The sequence below is a fragment of the Dermochelys coriacea genome, chromosome 6 (assembly GCF_009764565.3).
Source record: "Dermochelys coriacea isolate rDerCor1 chromosome 6, rDerCor1.pri.v4, whole genome shotgun sequence".
Classification (NCBI taxonomy): domain Eukaryota; kingdom Metazoa; phylum Chordata; order Testudines; family Dermochelyidae; genus Dermochelys; species Dermochelys coriacea.
In genome coordinates, this window is record NC_050073.1 from 85,474,877 (window position 1) to 85,491,363 (window position 16,487).

General features: G+C 51.2%; 1 protein-coding gene across 2 annotated transcripts in view; it reads right to left on the reverse strand.

Annotated features, from left to right (window-relative positions):
• The window catches only part of LTBP2 (latent transforming growth factor beta binding protein 2), a 137,965-nt gene that overhangs the window by 2,522 nt on the left and 118,956 nt on the right, over window positions 1-16,487 (reverse strand). For both annotated transcript variants that reach the window (XM_043516175.1, XM_038405718.2), the window contains 13 exons: window positions 14,691-14,813; window positions 14,259-14,384; window positions 13,715-13,837; window positions 13,191-13,322; window positions 11,438-11,563; window positions 10,544-10,687; window positions 9,903-10,094; window positions 9,685-9,768; window positions 3,811-3,939; window positions 2,275-2,415; window positions 1,646-1,813; window positions 479-766; window positions 58-207 (listed from right to left, as the gene is read on the reverse strand). In XM_043516175.1, the coding sequence (XP_043372110.1) occupies window positions 58-207; window positions 479-766; window positions 1,646-1,813; window positions 2,275-2,415; window positions 3,811-3,939; window positions 9,685-9,768; window positions 9,903-10,094; window positions 10,544-10,687; window positions 11,438-11,563; window positions 13,191-13,322; window positions 13,715-13,837; window positions 14,259-14,384; window positions 14,691-14,813 (1,926 nt within the window). The remainder of the gene's footprint in view (window positions 1-57; window positions 208-478; window positions 767-1,645; window positions 1,814-2,274; window positions 2,416-3,810; window positions 3,940-9,684; window positions 9,769-9,902; window positions 10,095-10,543; window positions 10,688-11,437; window positions 11,564-13,190; window positions 13,323-13,714; window positions 13,838-14,258; window positions 14,385-14,690; window positions 14,814-16,487) is intronic.

A 16,487-nucleotide genomic window follows, 5' to 3' on the forward strand; every position in this document is an offset into this window, starting at 1 on the left:
CTAGCCCACCCCCTACCCTCTGTGGGGCCATTTCTCTCACTGTTTGGGGCCACTCACCTACACAGGCCATGTGGGTCATGTCCAGCTGGAAGCCGTCAAAGCAGTCGCAGGTGTAGCCCTCCCGCACGCGCACGCAGCGCCCGTTCTCGCAGCCGTTCAGAATGCCACACTCCTCTGCCTGGAGTCCCTCAAAGCTGTCAAAATGCCCTGTGGATACAGAGGGGCCATCAGCCTGCAGGGAACACGCGGCGGGAGGGGAAGGGGAGGTTGTCTGCCCACAGGGGAACAGAAGACCATCAGCCTGGCAGGTGGGTCACATAAAGGGGCCAGAGGCAGCAGATATGGATATTGGTCTGGATAACACAGATGGGGCCCCATCCAGGCTGGCTTTAGGAGAATGGGGAGGCTTTACTTTCTGGGCACAGCCTGAACCTAGAGGAAGCCGCCAGGACACCTCTTGGTCTTCTTCAGTACTCACCAGTTTGGCTGGGCAGGTAGCGGGGCTGGGACTGCTCTGGATGGAGCTGAGGAGTGCGTAGGAATGTGCTGCCACCAACCTCGCTGCTCGGTTCTCTCTGGGCGAAGCTGGCATCAGGGGCTCCATACTCAGAACTCAGGTAATTGTAATAGGGCCCTAAGTCTGGGCTATAGATTCCATAATGAGAGTCTTCTAGGCCTGGTCCATACTCGTATCCAGGCCTTTCTTGGAGTCCAGCCTCCCTTTCAGTCTCTCCCCAGGCCACGTTACACAGGTGAGCAAAGTCCTCTGGAGGTGGAGAGAGAGGGAAGGGGCAGCCTAGCACCATGGCACGAAGGAGGATAAGCCCCTGACTGTCCAAGGATGAGCTAAGTGGAGGTTGCATCAGGGATGGACTCAGGTGGGCCAAAAAAAGGCCAAGCCCAGGAGGAGCAAAGGCCAGGCAGAGCTAGGACACCTGTAAGCAATGGGAAAAGGCTCTGAAGCTGTACTTCTGTGTCCAGCTCTTGTAGGAGGAGGCTTCCCCCTTGGGTCCCAGGGTCCTTATGGGATTTGCAAGGTATGTGGAACCCACGCTCCAAGCCATGACTAAGGGGGCTGGATATCTGCCAGAAAGAGCCCCCTGGGCTGGGTCTGTGTCAGATCTTACCAGCTAAACAGGATTTGGCCTTGTACACTCTTGGAGGGGAACCCCTCCTGCTCCGGAACACCTAGCTGCTGCTGCGAGCAATGAGGGTGACCAAATAGTGGAGACTCCCCTCGGAGTCGGTACTAACTCCAATGCCTCAGTGCAGTACTAGGGGTGCTGTGCCATTAAGTGCCATCATTCAGATACCATCAGCAAAGGACTCACATGCCACCTCTGCCAGTGCACCTCAGCCAGAGGGAACTCCCCTAGGTGTGACAGGAGAATTCATTCCCTGTGGCCCATTCAGTCCTGGGCTGCTAATAAGGGGGCATTTGATAACACATTGCGGGGCTGGTTTATGGGATGTGGACACCTGCTCACTGGGATCTGCTGGGAGAGCCCTCTCTCCATTCACCCACAGCCCACAACGACCTTTCACTCACTGCTGACCATTGCAGGTTTGACTAGCAGGAGCCTAGAGGCCAAAGGCTCCACAGCCCTGTCCTCCTCCCCCAGTTCCTGTGACACTGCATTCTCACCAGAGGCCCTGTGGGGGCAGAGTGCACAGTCCTGGCTCCAGGCCTCGCCATAGCGGCAGCAGCACTCGGTGTACGTGGTCCGTCGCCCCTGCAGTGGCTGGTTGCAGATGTAGTTGGAGACTTTCTGCCAACAGATGTCCAGGTGGATTTCATGTTCATCCAGGTCTTCTGTTAGTGAGATGGGCAAAGAATGCCATGGGGACATCCCTTAGGTCTCCTGGGATCCCTTAAGAAAGCGCCGTGCCCAGTGCCCTGCTCCCAGACTGTGCCCCGCACTCACACCCCGGGCATTGAATTTCAGACCCAGCCAGCACACTGCCCCTCCCACAACATGCCTCATGTACAGCGATCCTCTGGTTCAGCACAGATCCCTGCATGCAACATTCCCCCTTGAGTCTGGCCCTGTACCCCACAGCCCCTGCTCCCCCCAGCTGCAGCAGCACCTTGCCTATGGATACTCCACCACTCTGCACCTTATGTCAATGCTTCCTACTCCAAGGAGGCATGCATGGAGGTCCTGGGGCACAGCCTGCACTACAGGCCCAGGCCAAGATGGTGCAGATCATAGGAGCAAACCCATCTCCCAAGACCCTGCAGCAGCACCCAACCTGCTGGCTGGCCCCACTCACCAGCCCTGTTGGAGACGTTGATGCAGCGGTTGCGAGTCACATCCAGCACCAGGGGGAGGCTGCAGAAGCAGTGGAAGGAGCCTGCTGTGTTCAGACACTCGCCATTCACACAGGACATTTCGTTCTCACACTCGTCTTGATCTGCAGCCACAGGAAGGCAGAGATACCCTTACACTGGCAAACGAGGGCACCACCCCAACCCTTGTCCCAGGGAGTGCCTCTGCCACCCTCTTCCCCCACCTAGGGTTGCCAACTTTGTAAGGTTTAAAAACCGGACACTCCAGCAGGGGTACCAGAACCTCCCCTTCTCCCTGAGGGCCTATCTCTGCCCTGCCTCTTCTGTCGAGGCCCCGCTCCTGCTCTGCCCCTTCCCCCTGAGGCTCCACCCCGGTTCGTTCCTCTTTCCCCCTCCCTCTGTCGCTCACTCCTTTTCCCCCTCCCACCTCCCTGTGTGGGTCAGGAGGGACTCGTCTGCAGAGCCTGAGAGCTGCAGCCACCCAATGCAAGTAGAGGGCGACCCCAGCAGAGTAGGGTCAGGCGCGAGTGATGACTCGGCGCCTCCCTGCCTCCCCCATCACAGTAACAGGACTTTGGGTGTCCGCTCAGTAGATCTGACCAGTAGGGTTGCCAGGCATCCAGTTTTTGACCAGAACGCCCAGTCGAAAAGGGACCCTGTTGGCTTCGGTCAACACCACTGACCAGGCCATTAAAAGTCTGGTTGGCTGCCTGCAGCAGGGCAGGTAGGTGCCTTCTCAGCTCCTGGGAAGCTGCCAGCATCTCCTTCTGGCTCTGGGAACATGGCCAATGGGAGCTACAGGAACGGAGCCTGCAAGCAGGTGCAGCACGCAGAGCCGCATTGCCATGCCTCCACCTATGAGCCAGAGGGAGATGCCAGTAGCTTCCAGGAGCCGCTTGAGGTAAGCGCCACCTGGAGCCCACACTCCTCATGCCCTCCTGTGCCCCAACCTCCTGCCCCCGCCCAGAGCCCCCCTCTGCGCCCCAGCCCCAACATGGTGAAAATGAGTAAGTGAGGGTAGGGGAGAGCGAGCAACAGAGGGAGGGGGAAATGGAGTGAGTGGAGGCAGGGCCTCGGAGAAGGGGGAGGGCAGGGCAAGGGTGTTCGGTTTTCTGCAAATAGAAAGTTGGCTACCCTACTGACCTAAAACTGTCAGGTCCTCTTTTCAACTTTCCAGTTGAAAACCAGACACCTGGTCACCCTACCCCCACCTCACACACACACTGTGCAAGGGCCCCAAGGAGCGCCTCTGCCACCCCCAAACTCCCCCCCCATCCCACACACACACTGTGTAAAGGCCCTGAGGAACGCTTCTGCCAATTCCTACCCAAACGAGGGTCTGGAGGACACTGCTCCATACACTGCTAACCTCACATAACATGGGCATCAGCACTGGCACCACCCACACAGTAAGGGCACTGGTGCCACATAAGGACAGAATGGGCCTGCCTCCCCCAGTGAGGAGCAGAGGCCCAGACAGAGGGAGGGAGGAGCCATCCAGAGGGGAAGGGCCATCTCACCCACACACTCGAGCCGGCTGGAGTCGTAGAGATAGCCAGAGCGGCAGAAGCACTTGTACCCAGGCACCGTGTTCACACAATGCCCGTTCCGGCAGATCTCGGAGCCGAACATCTCACACTCGTCTGCATCTGCCAAGAGAGGGGGCAGCAGAAGCTGCGTTAGTCACAGAGACCATGTGACTTGCGGCCAGCAGCAGGAAGGGAACCTGCTCCTTCCATCCCTGAGGTCAACATGAGCAAAGGCTGGGGAAAACCAGCTCAGCATCTAGGTCCTGAACTCAGACAGAGGGAGAATCACCTGTAGGTAGAACAGGGGCAGGGAATCACCATGGGCAAAGTGGGAATAGGGGGAAGTCATGGGCCCAGAGCTCATTACGGACACTGCACATGCAATTCCCTGAGTCGTGCACACAAACAAGTTGCACAATTATATTTTTAACTGGTTTGAAAATCCATTCCATGAAGCTAAAGGGCCAGAGCCATGGCCAAGTCCACATTCCAAACCCACAAGTTTGGAATCCAGCTTGGCAACCAAGAGGAGAAAGAGCTAAATCTTACAAACGAAGTCTGGTTTATAAACACGCAGAACTCAAAAACGGCTGCATGAATTCTGCTGAAACTTCCCAAAAAGCTTTGCCTCTTGGCTGGAATCAAACCTGAGAAATATCAGCCCAGAAAGAATTAGTTTGCCAGAGTTACTGGCAATGGGAAGAGGGGGCTTCTCATGGAAAGGGCATTTCAGTCTTAATGCTGGGAGTCACTCACACTCCTGCTATATTTGAACAGTCAAAAAAGCCACGTTTGTCAATATTGTCTCAGAACCTCCCACCACTGACTCAGCCGGATTTAGGGTCAGAGAGGACCATCCCAAAGGTGTCCTGGGGAGTTACTCCTCAGTGCAATGCTGTAGAGGAGTGCACTCAGTGCTAGAGCACTTCCTCATGGGTAGGGGTGGCATAGCAAGCTGCTTCCCCATCAGGCACCCCCTGCTGACAGCTGCTCTGGCCCTGTGGTGATAGCTCTTCCTGTAACTTGACCCTCCAGCCAAGTATTGGTTTCAGTCCACTCCTTCCTGGGGAAGGAAATCCCACAAATGACAGTCCAGTAGTTTCATTTGTACTGTAAATGGCATTTCACTAGAAGCGATCTATAGCATGCTTATAGGTATTGTAATGAATGCACTGTAAGTAATTCGTAGTGCCTGGGCTTGTATTAAATCAAATTTTTTAGATTCTGATTTTGATGCTGACCCAAAAGCTTAGCAGCCATAGTCAATAACTGTTCTGATTAAGGCTCTGTATACCATGAGGAGCTTTTTCTTATCCATCCCCCAATTAGTCCCAGCAAGACTTTTAAGCAGATTAATTTTTCCTTTACTACAGTTTATAACACTGGTTCACAAACATATTTGATTGCGCCCCCCTTCTTTGTGTCTGTAGTCATTTACACCTTACTCCCCTCCAGGTACATATACCACCACCCAGCTCTGAAGGCAGAGTGGAGAGCAGCAGCTGCTGCTGGGCGCCCAGCTCTGAAGGCAGAGTGGAGAGCAGCACAGAAGTAAAGGTGGCAATGTGAAAAGTGGTATTTGTCAATATCACTTTTCACAGCAAACTTAGCGCTCCATTGCCACCCTTCTGTGCTGCTGCTGCTGCCACCCCAGGGCTGACAGCTGGAGCCCCGCCGCCTCCAGGTGAGGGATTTGCTGGGAGAGGAGAGCCTGAGCCTGAGCCGCCGCCTGGTGAGGAATTGGGAGGGGTGAGAAGACCCTAAGTCCGGGCTGCCTCCCAGTGGGGGATGGAGGGGCAGGAGGGGCATCCAAGTAGCAGGCTCCAGCTGTCCTCTTTATCCCTGCCTCCCGGGTATGCACGGCCCTTCTGCATGAGCCCCAGCCACCTGGGGCTGGCAGCCGGAGCTCTTTTTTAAAAAGGCACACAGCTCACGCCTCCCTTTCTTGCGCCTCTCTTGGGAGCCCCATCATTTGAGAACGGCTGGTTTATAAGATCTTTCCAAAGTAATTTAGTATCAAAAGTTACCACTAAGAATTTCAACCTTTTAATTCTATGTATTTGTTCTTCATACATATACAGTTTACATTCCTTTGTAACTTTCCTTTTCGTAAAAACCAATGGAAAGCATGAAATCCGTGCTTTTCCCCAGTCAGAGGTCTCTCGTAACTCTTTGCTGATTCCCTTTTCTGCCACCTCAATATGCCTACTTCTAACCCACTGACTACAGTCATCTGTGAATACAGAGTGATGTCTACCTCGGCACTTATCATCCCAATCTTATTTAACAAATAACACTTCCCTGTGGTGTGCCATTTTTAATGTTGTATATATTCAACATAACTTTCCCAACTCTGACCTGCATGGTCCTTTTACTCAAAAATTCTCTAACTCATCCATACATTCTTCCCCTTTTTCCTAGTGCACCTACTTTGTACAACTAGCTGTCCCTCCACAGTATGTCATATGACTTCTCAATATCTAGAAAGGCAGCTATCATAAAACCTTTCTCCCTCGGACTTTTTCATATTTCAGTTCCTAATATAACAATGTAATCAATGGTGCATCTTCCTCTCCTAAAACCACTTTGCACCTTACCTATGATGCCATTGTTTTCCAAATAGGCAACCAATCTTTCATTCACCATTTTCCCCATAATTTTATCCAGACAGGATGTAAAGGCAATCAGTCTACAGATATCCACTTTTGTGAATAGTTTGCCTGGTTTTTGTATTGGAATTACTACTTCATGTTTTCACTCTACCAGAGTAACACCTTTTCCCCCATCTAGTGTTAGATAATTCCAAGAGAACCCACAAACTGCTTTCAGAGAGATATTTAAACATTATGTTAAATACATTAAATTTACCTGGGGAGGTATTTTTGCTGATATCAATAGCTTCCTCAGGTTCCCATACAAAACCATTCATTCAGTACAGTATCTTCATGTTTATCTCAACTACATAATAGATCATGGCTCTCTTCAATGAATTGTCTTTTAATCTGGTGGAAAATTTCACTTTGATTTCCATCATTACTCATCCCTTGGAAAGTTTCTGCTAAAACTTCTGCTTTCTCATGATCAGAGCTTGATTATCTTGTCAGTCCAAATGAGACCTGGGATGTGGCTACTCTTAGGCTATGTCTATACTACAGACCTTGCAGCGGCACAGCTATAAGGTCTCCTGTGTAGCCACTCTATGCCGGCAGGAGAGAGCTCTCCCTCCGGCACAATTAAACCACCCTCAACAAGAGGCAGTAGCTATGTCAGCTGGAGACACTCTCCCACTAACAAAGCACTGTGCACACAGGCTCTTTTGTCTGTGAAACTTATGTCAGTCGGGGGGTGGGGGGATGTTTTTTCACACCCCCAGCCAACAAAAGTTTTGCCGACAAAAGTACTAGTGTAGACAGAGCTTTAGTCTGAATTCCATTCATTCTTCTAATTTGCCTCTGTATTTCTGATGTCTTGGCATCTTTCTTTATCCACCCACAGTACTTCCTTCAACTCTTTCTTTGATTTTATTTTTTATAATTCCTTGTGCTTTTGTCTTACTTCTTTTATATTTCATTCAATCGTCACTAGTCACTGTCGTTTTCAGTTTTTTATAGGCTTTGTTCCTTTCTTTACCTGCCATTTTGCACTCCTCATTCTACCATACAACTGAGTTTTGAGGGTACTTCAATATCTGAAGCATGGCTACAGTAGCTGCTGCTATTAATCCCATTATTATTATTGACATTCTCTGTCATCTCTCACACAATGAAAATTCACAAATTCAGTCCATTTACTTGTAAACAGCTTCCAGTTAGCTTTCTTAAGATTCCAGGTGGGTAATTTTCCATTATCTTCAACCTTACCTTGCCCTTGAAAAATAATAAGTATAGGGAAATGATCACTCCCCATTCCTTCTTCCTTATATATTTCCCAGTTGCATTTAATTGCAATATCTACTGTTATAATTTCCACATCTAAATAGGAAAAACTACCATCTGCTGCATTAAATCTATTTGAGATGTCATCGTTTAAAACCATTACATTGTTTTCATCCATGAACTTTCCTAAGTATGCACCCTTTTTATCAGTTGTCTTACTTCCCCACAATTTATCATCACTATTTAGGCCACCATATATAATATATGGTCATTTAGCATTCTTCACTATTTCTTGTAGCTCCAAACTTTCTAATTTCCCATAAGGGTTGTAGACTTTATAAATCCTTACAGAAATATTTCTCTTCTGCATGAGGATCTCAACAACATTATATTCTAGGCTTACTTCCACATTCTCTACTGCTATGTAGCTTAATCCTTCCCTTATGAAAATACAAACACCTTGTCCTCTTCCTAGTTTTCAGTCTTGCCTAAAGGCACTATACCCTGGAATTTTAAAAGCAAACTTTCCAAGCACCCATGTTCCCTGGATAGATATGAGATCTGGTTTAGTTTTCATTTCCAGGATATTTTCGTTTAGTTCTTGACCATGTACAATCGGACTGTTCAGATTCCAGCAAAAGACTGAGATCTCCATATTAGTCACGCTTCACCATTAACCTCATTCAGAATTGCATGAATATGGTCCACTGCAAATTGCTAACTTATAAGTATTTTTCCTACTGCCCTTGCTACAATATTCATTTTTTTCTGATTTTCCCCCCTGTTGTGATGTACAGTTCATCATTCTTTTTTTCACAACAAGTATATCGTCACCCTATTCCTTCTGCAGTGTTTATCATAGTCTTTATCGAATAAGGCTGTGTCCACAATTCCATTTTTCCTGGGCTGATTGTCTCTTCCTAATACTTTGAGAGTCTCCTTACTGCTACCACATAAGGGATGTTATTAAAAATTTTTGTCTTTTGTCTCTCAGTAGCTTGTCTTGATGCAATACATCCTCTATATGCTGGACTGTGATTACCACTGCAGTTACTACATTTGATTTCTGTCCCCTCATAGGAATGCTCTCCTCCACAGTTACTGCATTTTGTTTTCCCTTGACAAATATTTGTGACATGCCTATGCCACTGGCACTTATAACACCTTAGAGAAGGGGGATATATGACTTTGTTCTGAATATCTGAAATCCTAGAGTTACTTTCTCAGGTAGAGCCATCCCTCAACACTACAGCTGTTGATGGCTTTGCTTTCTCCTCCTGGTTTACTGATTAGTTCCCTACTTACTAACATTTTACCTTCTCCTGTGCTTTTGGTTTTCTCATCACTGGTCAGCTCTAATGGCATGCCGTACATTACCTTCTCGTAACTTATTTTAACTTCCCCTAGCATTTTAGTTTTTATAACAGCTTGTTCTTTGTTTTTACATTCAATTAAAAGATCTCCATCTCACAGCCTCTTGGCTCTTACAATATCCTCTATGCTTTTTTTTAATCCAGTCAGCTACTTTCAAAGGGTTAATGTTACCAAATCTTGTTCTTTGACTAGTGATCTTATAATTGTAGCATTTTGGTTTATTTCCTTCCTCAGCTTTGCTTTTTTTGTTGATATCATCCCCTGCTTCTGCTTCTATTCTTTTCTTTTCCCCCCTCCCACATTGTGTCCATTTTCTCTCTCTCTCTCTCTCTAATAGACTCTTCTTCAGTGACCAGAGGGACTTCATTTGGTGTCAGAAAATCCTCCCTCGCTCCAGCCCAGTTCTCTTCTGTGTCAGATTTCCTGCCTTTATAGCAACCACCAACAGCTTCTTCCAGCTGGGACACCCCTTTAAGTGAGCCTGGCCTACCCTCCAGGTGCAGCCAGTTAACATAATTGGTCTCTCAGACCCACATGAACCCATTCAGAGCCTGTGTGGGGTACCGACGAACATTCTAGTAGCCCAGGCCCCGCAGAGAAGAAAAGGTGCTGGTACCTGTGTATGACGTCTGTCCAAAGAGCAGAGTCCCTTCCACGGGGATATAGCCCTTCCCACTCGGGCAGATTTCGCTGTATTCCACTGGCACACAGGAAGGGAAGGGGACAGAGAAAAAAAAAACCCAGGAATTTGTATTATGATTAGGTTGGGACACAGCGAGCATGCTATTTGCTCTGATCTGCATGAGGAGAGGCGTTCTGGGGCTGGTGTCCTACCTGTGTCCAGGATAGGGCAGGGGTGGGTCTCACAGTTGTCCCCCCAAGCAGCCCCCTCGGTGCAGCAGCACTCCTCCTTGGTGGTGTTTTTGGCCAGGACGCTGTCACATAACTGGACGTCGCTGATGTGATAGTAACACTCCTTCCGCTCCAAGCCAGAGGGACGTGGTGCTATGGGCCGCTCAGGGTCCCCTGAGAGACAACAGAATATAAGAGATGTGCAACGGAAGGGCTCCATGACATGCTGGGCTCTCAGCCCGAGCTCTGGGGCGCTAGGGAAGGTCACCCCACATCCAGAATCTCCCAGGATGAAAACAGGACTGGCAATGTGGCCTCCCTGGCACGACTCTTCAGCCTTCAGAACAGATCCCCACAGGTGAGATCTCACCCACACCCACTCATGGTCAACAATGCCCAGGCAGCACCTGGCTTCCGACCCAGCAAGATCTCACCCATGCCAACTCCTGGCCAGCACTACCCCGAGTACCCAGCTGCTGCCCAGTGAGATCTCACCCATGCTAGCTCGTGGCCGGCACTGCCCTATTAGCACCCAACTCCCGCCCCAGTGAGATTTCACCCATGCCAGCTCGTGGCCAGCACTGCCCTGTTAGCACCCATCTCCCGCCCCAGTGAGATCTCACCCATGCCAGCTCGTGGCCGGCACTCTCCGGTCTCCGTGTTGTACTCCTCATGGTCACTGAGGCACAGGCACAGAAATGATCCCTCCACGTTCTCACAGAGCGCAGTCCCACACACGGCCACCATCAGCTCACACTCGTTCACGTCTGTCACACAAGGCAAAGGAAACGGCTTTAGGGTTCCGCAGTGGGACAGTGCATCCACCTAAGTCCTCAGAGTCACGGATGCTTTTCGCCCCAGAGGGGCGGGTCTCAGTGTGTGTCCGTGGTAGGAGGGAACAAGCCTGTGGACGGGCTGCACAGTGTTGAACACCAAGAGGACTCCCTATCCATGAAATGCAGGAAGCACCTTCACCAGGAGCATTTAAACTTCTGGACACAGCGCTGGGAACAGATCCTGCCCTGGCCCTCTGGAATGGACTAGGTGGGATCTGACAGGGCATTTCCTCTTCCAACTGCTGCGATTCAGGCACACTCCAACGTAAACACCCAATAATTGATCCCTTCACCATTCACCTGCAACCCCCTCCCTGGTGGAAGGTGTTGGCCTTGCCCATTTTTGATCCCGCAAGTGAACTTCTCTGACCTCCAGGGGCCCCTATGTCCATCTGCTTGAAAAGGGCCCATGTCCTGGAGACTCACCTGGTAGCCACTTTCCTCTCTTGCCCTTGCTCATAGCCCCACCCACCTATGAACATCTTCCATTACTAGGGATCCTGAGGGAGCCACAGGGAAAGGATTTTTCCTATCCCCTGCCAGGAAAGGACACCCCCAATGAGATGTGGACAGACTGATCTGTGCAGCACAAAGGGTGCAGGGACCCATGTGCTGGAGAGACAGGCACAGGCACAGAGGCAGCGTGAAGGCGTCGGGCCAGAAGCACTGAGTGACTCTTACCCACGCAATCCTGGCCTGGGGGCAAGTTCTCATAGCCACTGTCACAAAGGCAGCGGAATGAGCCATCCGTGTTGTCACAGAAGGCATGGCTCCCACACAGCGTCTCGTTGGCACATTCGTCTATGTCTGCAGGAAAGAGGAGGGCCCAGGTCATTGCAGAACCTCCCTTCCCCAGGCCATCCCCATCACACTCCCAGAGCCCTCCCACCTGGATCAGCCCCAGAGCGAAAGCTCTCAACACCTGCTGCCGCAGGATCACAGGGCCAGGCCTGCCCAGCTCCCCTCCCTAATTTGCAAGAAGGAAGGGGAACAACTTAGCACAGGGGAAGAGTCACCATAAGGGCAACCTCCAATATAATTCAGTGCTCCAACTGGGTAGAGATGCGATGAAAAATATACAGGGAACATGGGCAGGGCTGGGAAATTAGGGGGAAGGGTAATATGGATGGATAAAGGGAGGTATAGGGGATGAATATGAGAAAGTATAGGAGACGGGGGAGTGCAAATGGGTATGGGGCCATGGGCAGGTATGGAGGTTATTGACAAGGATAGGGGAGTTTGGGTTGATACAGGATAGAATAAGCTGAATATGAGGTGTTTTGGGCTGGTATATAGGGGCCTAGGGGACAATGTGGGAGCATATAGGGGCCATGAACACAGATAGGGACTGTGCTTTCCTGCTCCTGACCTCCTTGCTGATCAGTGGCAGACTTGCACTTTTTCTCCTTCCTCAGTTCCACACCCTAACCCATGGAGAGCTCTGCCTGCAGCTGTGCAGAGCCTGCTCCTCACACACATAGACCCCACAAGCACCCAAACCTTGGCTTTATGGCCTCTCGAGCATAATCGGGGGCTTGCTGGGACCCCTCACCTGTCCATAACTACACCCGCAGATATCTAGGGTGCCCCAAAGCTGGAAGGAGTCAGGATTGCAGGGGTTGGTTCGCCTGGCAGAGGGTGTACCTTTGCAGGAGAAGGCTGCAGGGCTGTACAGTGCACCCTGATACCCCTCCCACTGCTGCATGGGGTGTGAGATTTCCTCACAACAGCCGAGGAAGCTGCATGTTTGAAGCTTGGCATTGTCTGGACATTAAGGAGTGGAAGCTGAGCTCAGATGGCATTAACCTATAATGTTAGCAGCAACACTGGGCCCCAGCTGGCGACAGCTCCCCCTCACAATCTTATGAGAGTTTGGGGGATTCTTTAATGCCACAGTAACCCCTTTGTAGTGTCACCTTTCAATGCTGCCCTTGGCTGGGAACTCTAAATCCAACCCCGGAGCTCTGCAGGGGGGATCTCCATGCATCAACCCCAGAGCCAAGATACCAGCCTCTGTCAGAGCACAGCTCATCCAGCAGCTCCAGGGAGGGAGGCAGGCAGGCAGCTAGACATAGCCAGGAACCCCAGCAGGCAGCTGCCTCTTGGGGGACTCTGTGCTGCAATACAATCCTGGCCCTGGAATGGACTGTAACCTCCCCAGGAATCTCCCTGAGACGAAAAGCTGCACAATGCAGCGTCTGTTACCAAATGCCAAGAAGAGAGAAGTCTAGACACAAACAGCCAGGAAAACAAGCACTCAGCATTATCTACATCGACGCTGGCCAAGCACTTCCTCCTCCTCATTGCTAACCAGGGACAGGACCACATGCACCTCCCTGCTTCTGGCTTGGGCAGCAAGCTTTACCCTCAGGATGCCAGCTGAGCCAGCCATCCCACCCCCATGAGAGAGCACAGATCACGCAGCGGTACCCACCAATGCAGTCACCCAGCGGGGTCTGGTGGAAGCCAGGCTGGCAGCCCATAACGCAGCGGTATGAACCCACGGTGTTCTGGCATCTCCATGTGCCGCACACAGTGTCCCCAAAATCTGCACACTCGTCCACATCTGTCACCCGGTGACAACAGACACAGAAGGAGAAGGGCAAAGAGATGGGACAGTCAACTGGGAACCCCACAACCCCACTGGAGAGCCTTCGTGCAACTAGAGCCCAACCACACTGGGGTCCTGTGGCAACTGCTCCCACAAACCCACGAATGACCTGATACTAGGCCTCCCAACCCACAAACCCACTCTGGGCCCCGGGGCCCTCTGTCATGGCACAGCTAGTGGGAGAACCAATGAAGGGGCAGAGGCCTCATGGCTCTTGAGCAAGAGTGAAGTGATGAGTGTCACTGGTACTTGAAGTAGAGGTGTTCCCTCTGCGTGGGGAAGGAGACCCTCATACATACACCAGCGATCTGGGGAGAGCCCTGTGTTCCCCCAAAACCAGTGCTTACCTACACAGTCATCAGTCTCCTGTGAGTGCCTGAAGCCATTTTCACACAAACATCTGTAGGAGCCCTCCGTATTGAAACACTGGCCTTGCAAACACCGAGATTTGTCTGCACATTCGTCCACGTCTGGAAGAGACGACACGATGAGAATCAGCACAGAGGCTGTCTGACTGGTGTACACTGGTCCCTGCACAATAAATACTATCCACAGTGGACAGGGATCACGGCAGAGGGGACAAGGGAGCACAGCCAGGGAAAGGAGAGAGCATAGTCAAGGGCAGGGGAGAGCCCAGGGAGGTGGGCATGGGGAAAGCCAGGGGGCAGGGGAGAGCCCGGGGGGATAGCTAGGGGACAGAGTCAGGCAGGTAGAGAGCCAGGGGGATGGGCAAGGGGAGAGCCAGGGGGCAGGGGAAAGCCCAGGGGGATAGCTAGGGGGCAGAGTCAGGCAGGGGGAGAGCCAGAGGGTAGTCAGGGGCAAAGGAGAGCCCAGGGCGATAGCCAGGGTCCAAGGCACATTTAGCTACTGCCATTTCTCCCAGTCCCTCACCTTGGCAGCTGACTCCCCCAGCCGCATTTGAGAAGCCAGGAGCACAGATACAGAAATAGGATCCATGGCTGTTCAGACACTCGCCATTGGGGCTGCAGATCTCACTGCCCAGGCACTCGTTCACGTCTGCAGGGGAAATGTGAGTTAGCTCCACACAATCGGCTGTCAGAAGATGGCAGGAGGGCCCCTCCCCTTGTCCGCACAGGGCAGGCCCCGGGAGGGTTTAGGGCCCCATCGCAGGCACAGGGAGTGCATCAGTGGTGACCTCATGTTTGGTTAATGCTCTGGGGCAGCACTCCACAGGCTGATTGTCCCAGGCTGCACTACAATCCCCCCTGCATGGGTAGAAATGGGAATTCCCAGCAGATGCCCCAGACTCCCTGGTGGAGTCCAAAGGGGAACGGAATGGACAGGCCCTGGAGGTGCTTGTACCTTCACACATAGTGCCGTTGAGCAGTTCAAATCCAGGGCGGCAGTGACAGCTGTAGGAGCCCGGTGTGTTCAGGCACTCTCCCCCGACGCAGCTAACAGTGGGGTCTTCACACTCATCAATATCTGCTCAGGCAGAGAGGCACAGAATTAAGAGTCAGGGCCAGTATGAGTGTGCAATGAGCAACTGCTACAAACAAACAGAGGCCAAGGGCAGCAGCCATTCAGGCCTCTGACAGCAGCAGGCAGGTCAGTATTCAGAGACCTTCCTGCCTGCTGAGCGCAGAGCCCCTGGCTGTCAGCCCACAGTGTGATCCTGGGGATACCTACAAAGAGGGATCCCGTCTAGGGGTGCTGAGAGGAGAGGCTCTATACAGCTCTCGAATGCTGCGATTAGAGGAGCTACAGCAGCACCTTTTCCAACACTCCCTCAGACTCTGGTGCCTTTTTATCCAGGGATCCCAGATCTGAGCTAGTCCTGCCTTGGCAAACCAGGACCAACCAAGGAGGTTTAGCTAAACCAAACCCAGGCCCCAGTCTCCTGGGCCCGTCCCCAAGTTAGTTCAGAACTGGGCACCTCAGTGCCACAAACTGGAGGGAAACCAGAGAAGAGCCATGACAAGGGTCAAGCTAACGGCACAAGAGTGTATGTCAGTGAAGTGCCCCAACACCCCCTAAACACCCCATCTGACCCCACTCTCTTGGCTGCCTAACCCTTCCCTGACAGGTGCCCCTCATTCTCTCCCGGTTGTGGAAACTCCCGACCCTCATCCTCCCCAGCCATCCCTTAATCTGTCCTGGCCCGCCCCCAGCAGTCATAAGAGTTTCACTAATAATGAAAGGTTGAAGGAATTAAATCTGTTCCTTTGGGCTAAGACATGGCTGGGGGACAGGCCAACAACCTGCTATTACCTGCAGGGTGTAAGCTCTAAGGAGGGAGGAGAACTCTTCGGGGTGATGGTACGGGGGTGGGGATGTAAGGAGGAGGGATGGGATGACACTAATGTAAGGTTTGAGGCCTTTTTCTGCAGCCACATTAAGACAGCAGCAGCCATGAGCTAAAAAGCAGAAAGTGACATCCTCACATTCTATCTAAATTACATTAAACCAATGAAATATCGGGCTGTTAAGAAGGCGATCCTGTCCTAATAGTACCCACCACTACCAGATAAAGAAACGGATCTTAAGATGTTTAAAGAAAACTTTGTTTGATAGCATTCTGTCTGGCAAGGAATCACTTTTCAACAGTTGTGATTGTGAAAGCTATACTTTATTGTTTTGCCTTTATGGTCCCTATTTCTCTATTGTTTATCTGCATGGTTTCTGTCTGGTTCTTTGATGGTTTCTGTCTGGTCCATAACTAATTTTGCAAGATTTAAATCAACTAAGGTGGTGGGGTATGATTGGCTAAATAATTGTTTCACAATATGTTAGGATTGGTCAAAGAATTATTTTGTAGTTCTTTAGTTTAAAATGATTGTTTAAGACAGTGGTTCTCAACCAGGGGTACATGTATCCCTGGGCGTACTCAGAGGTCTTTCAGGGGGTACTCAACTCATCTAAATCAGTGTTTCTCAATCTGGGGGTTGTAGCCCCCAGGAGGGTCATGGGACGGGTTTAGGGTTTAATGCAAGTGCAGGGGCAGCATTAGGGGGTGGCAAGCAGGGCAATTGCCCAGGGCCCATGCCACAGGGGGCCATACAATGCTAAGTGACATGCTTCAGCCCTGGGTGGTGGGGCTCGGGCTTCAGACCAGGCTCACAAGTGAAAAACAGGCTCAAGTATCACACTGAAATGTAA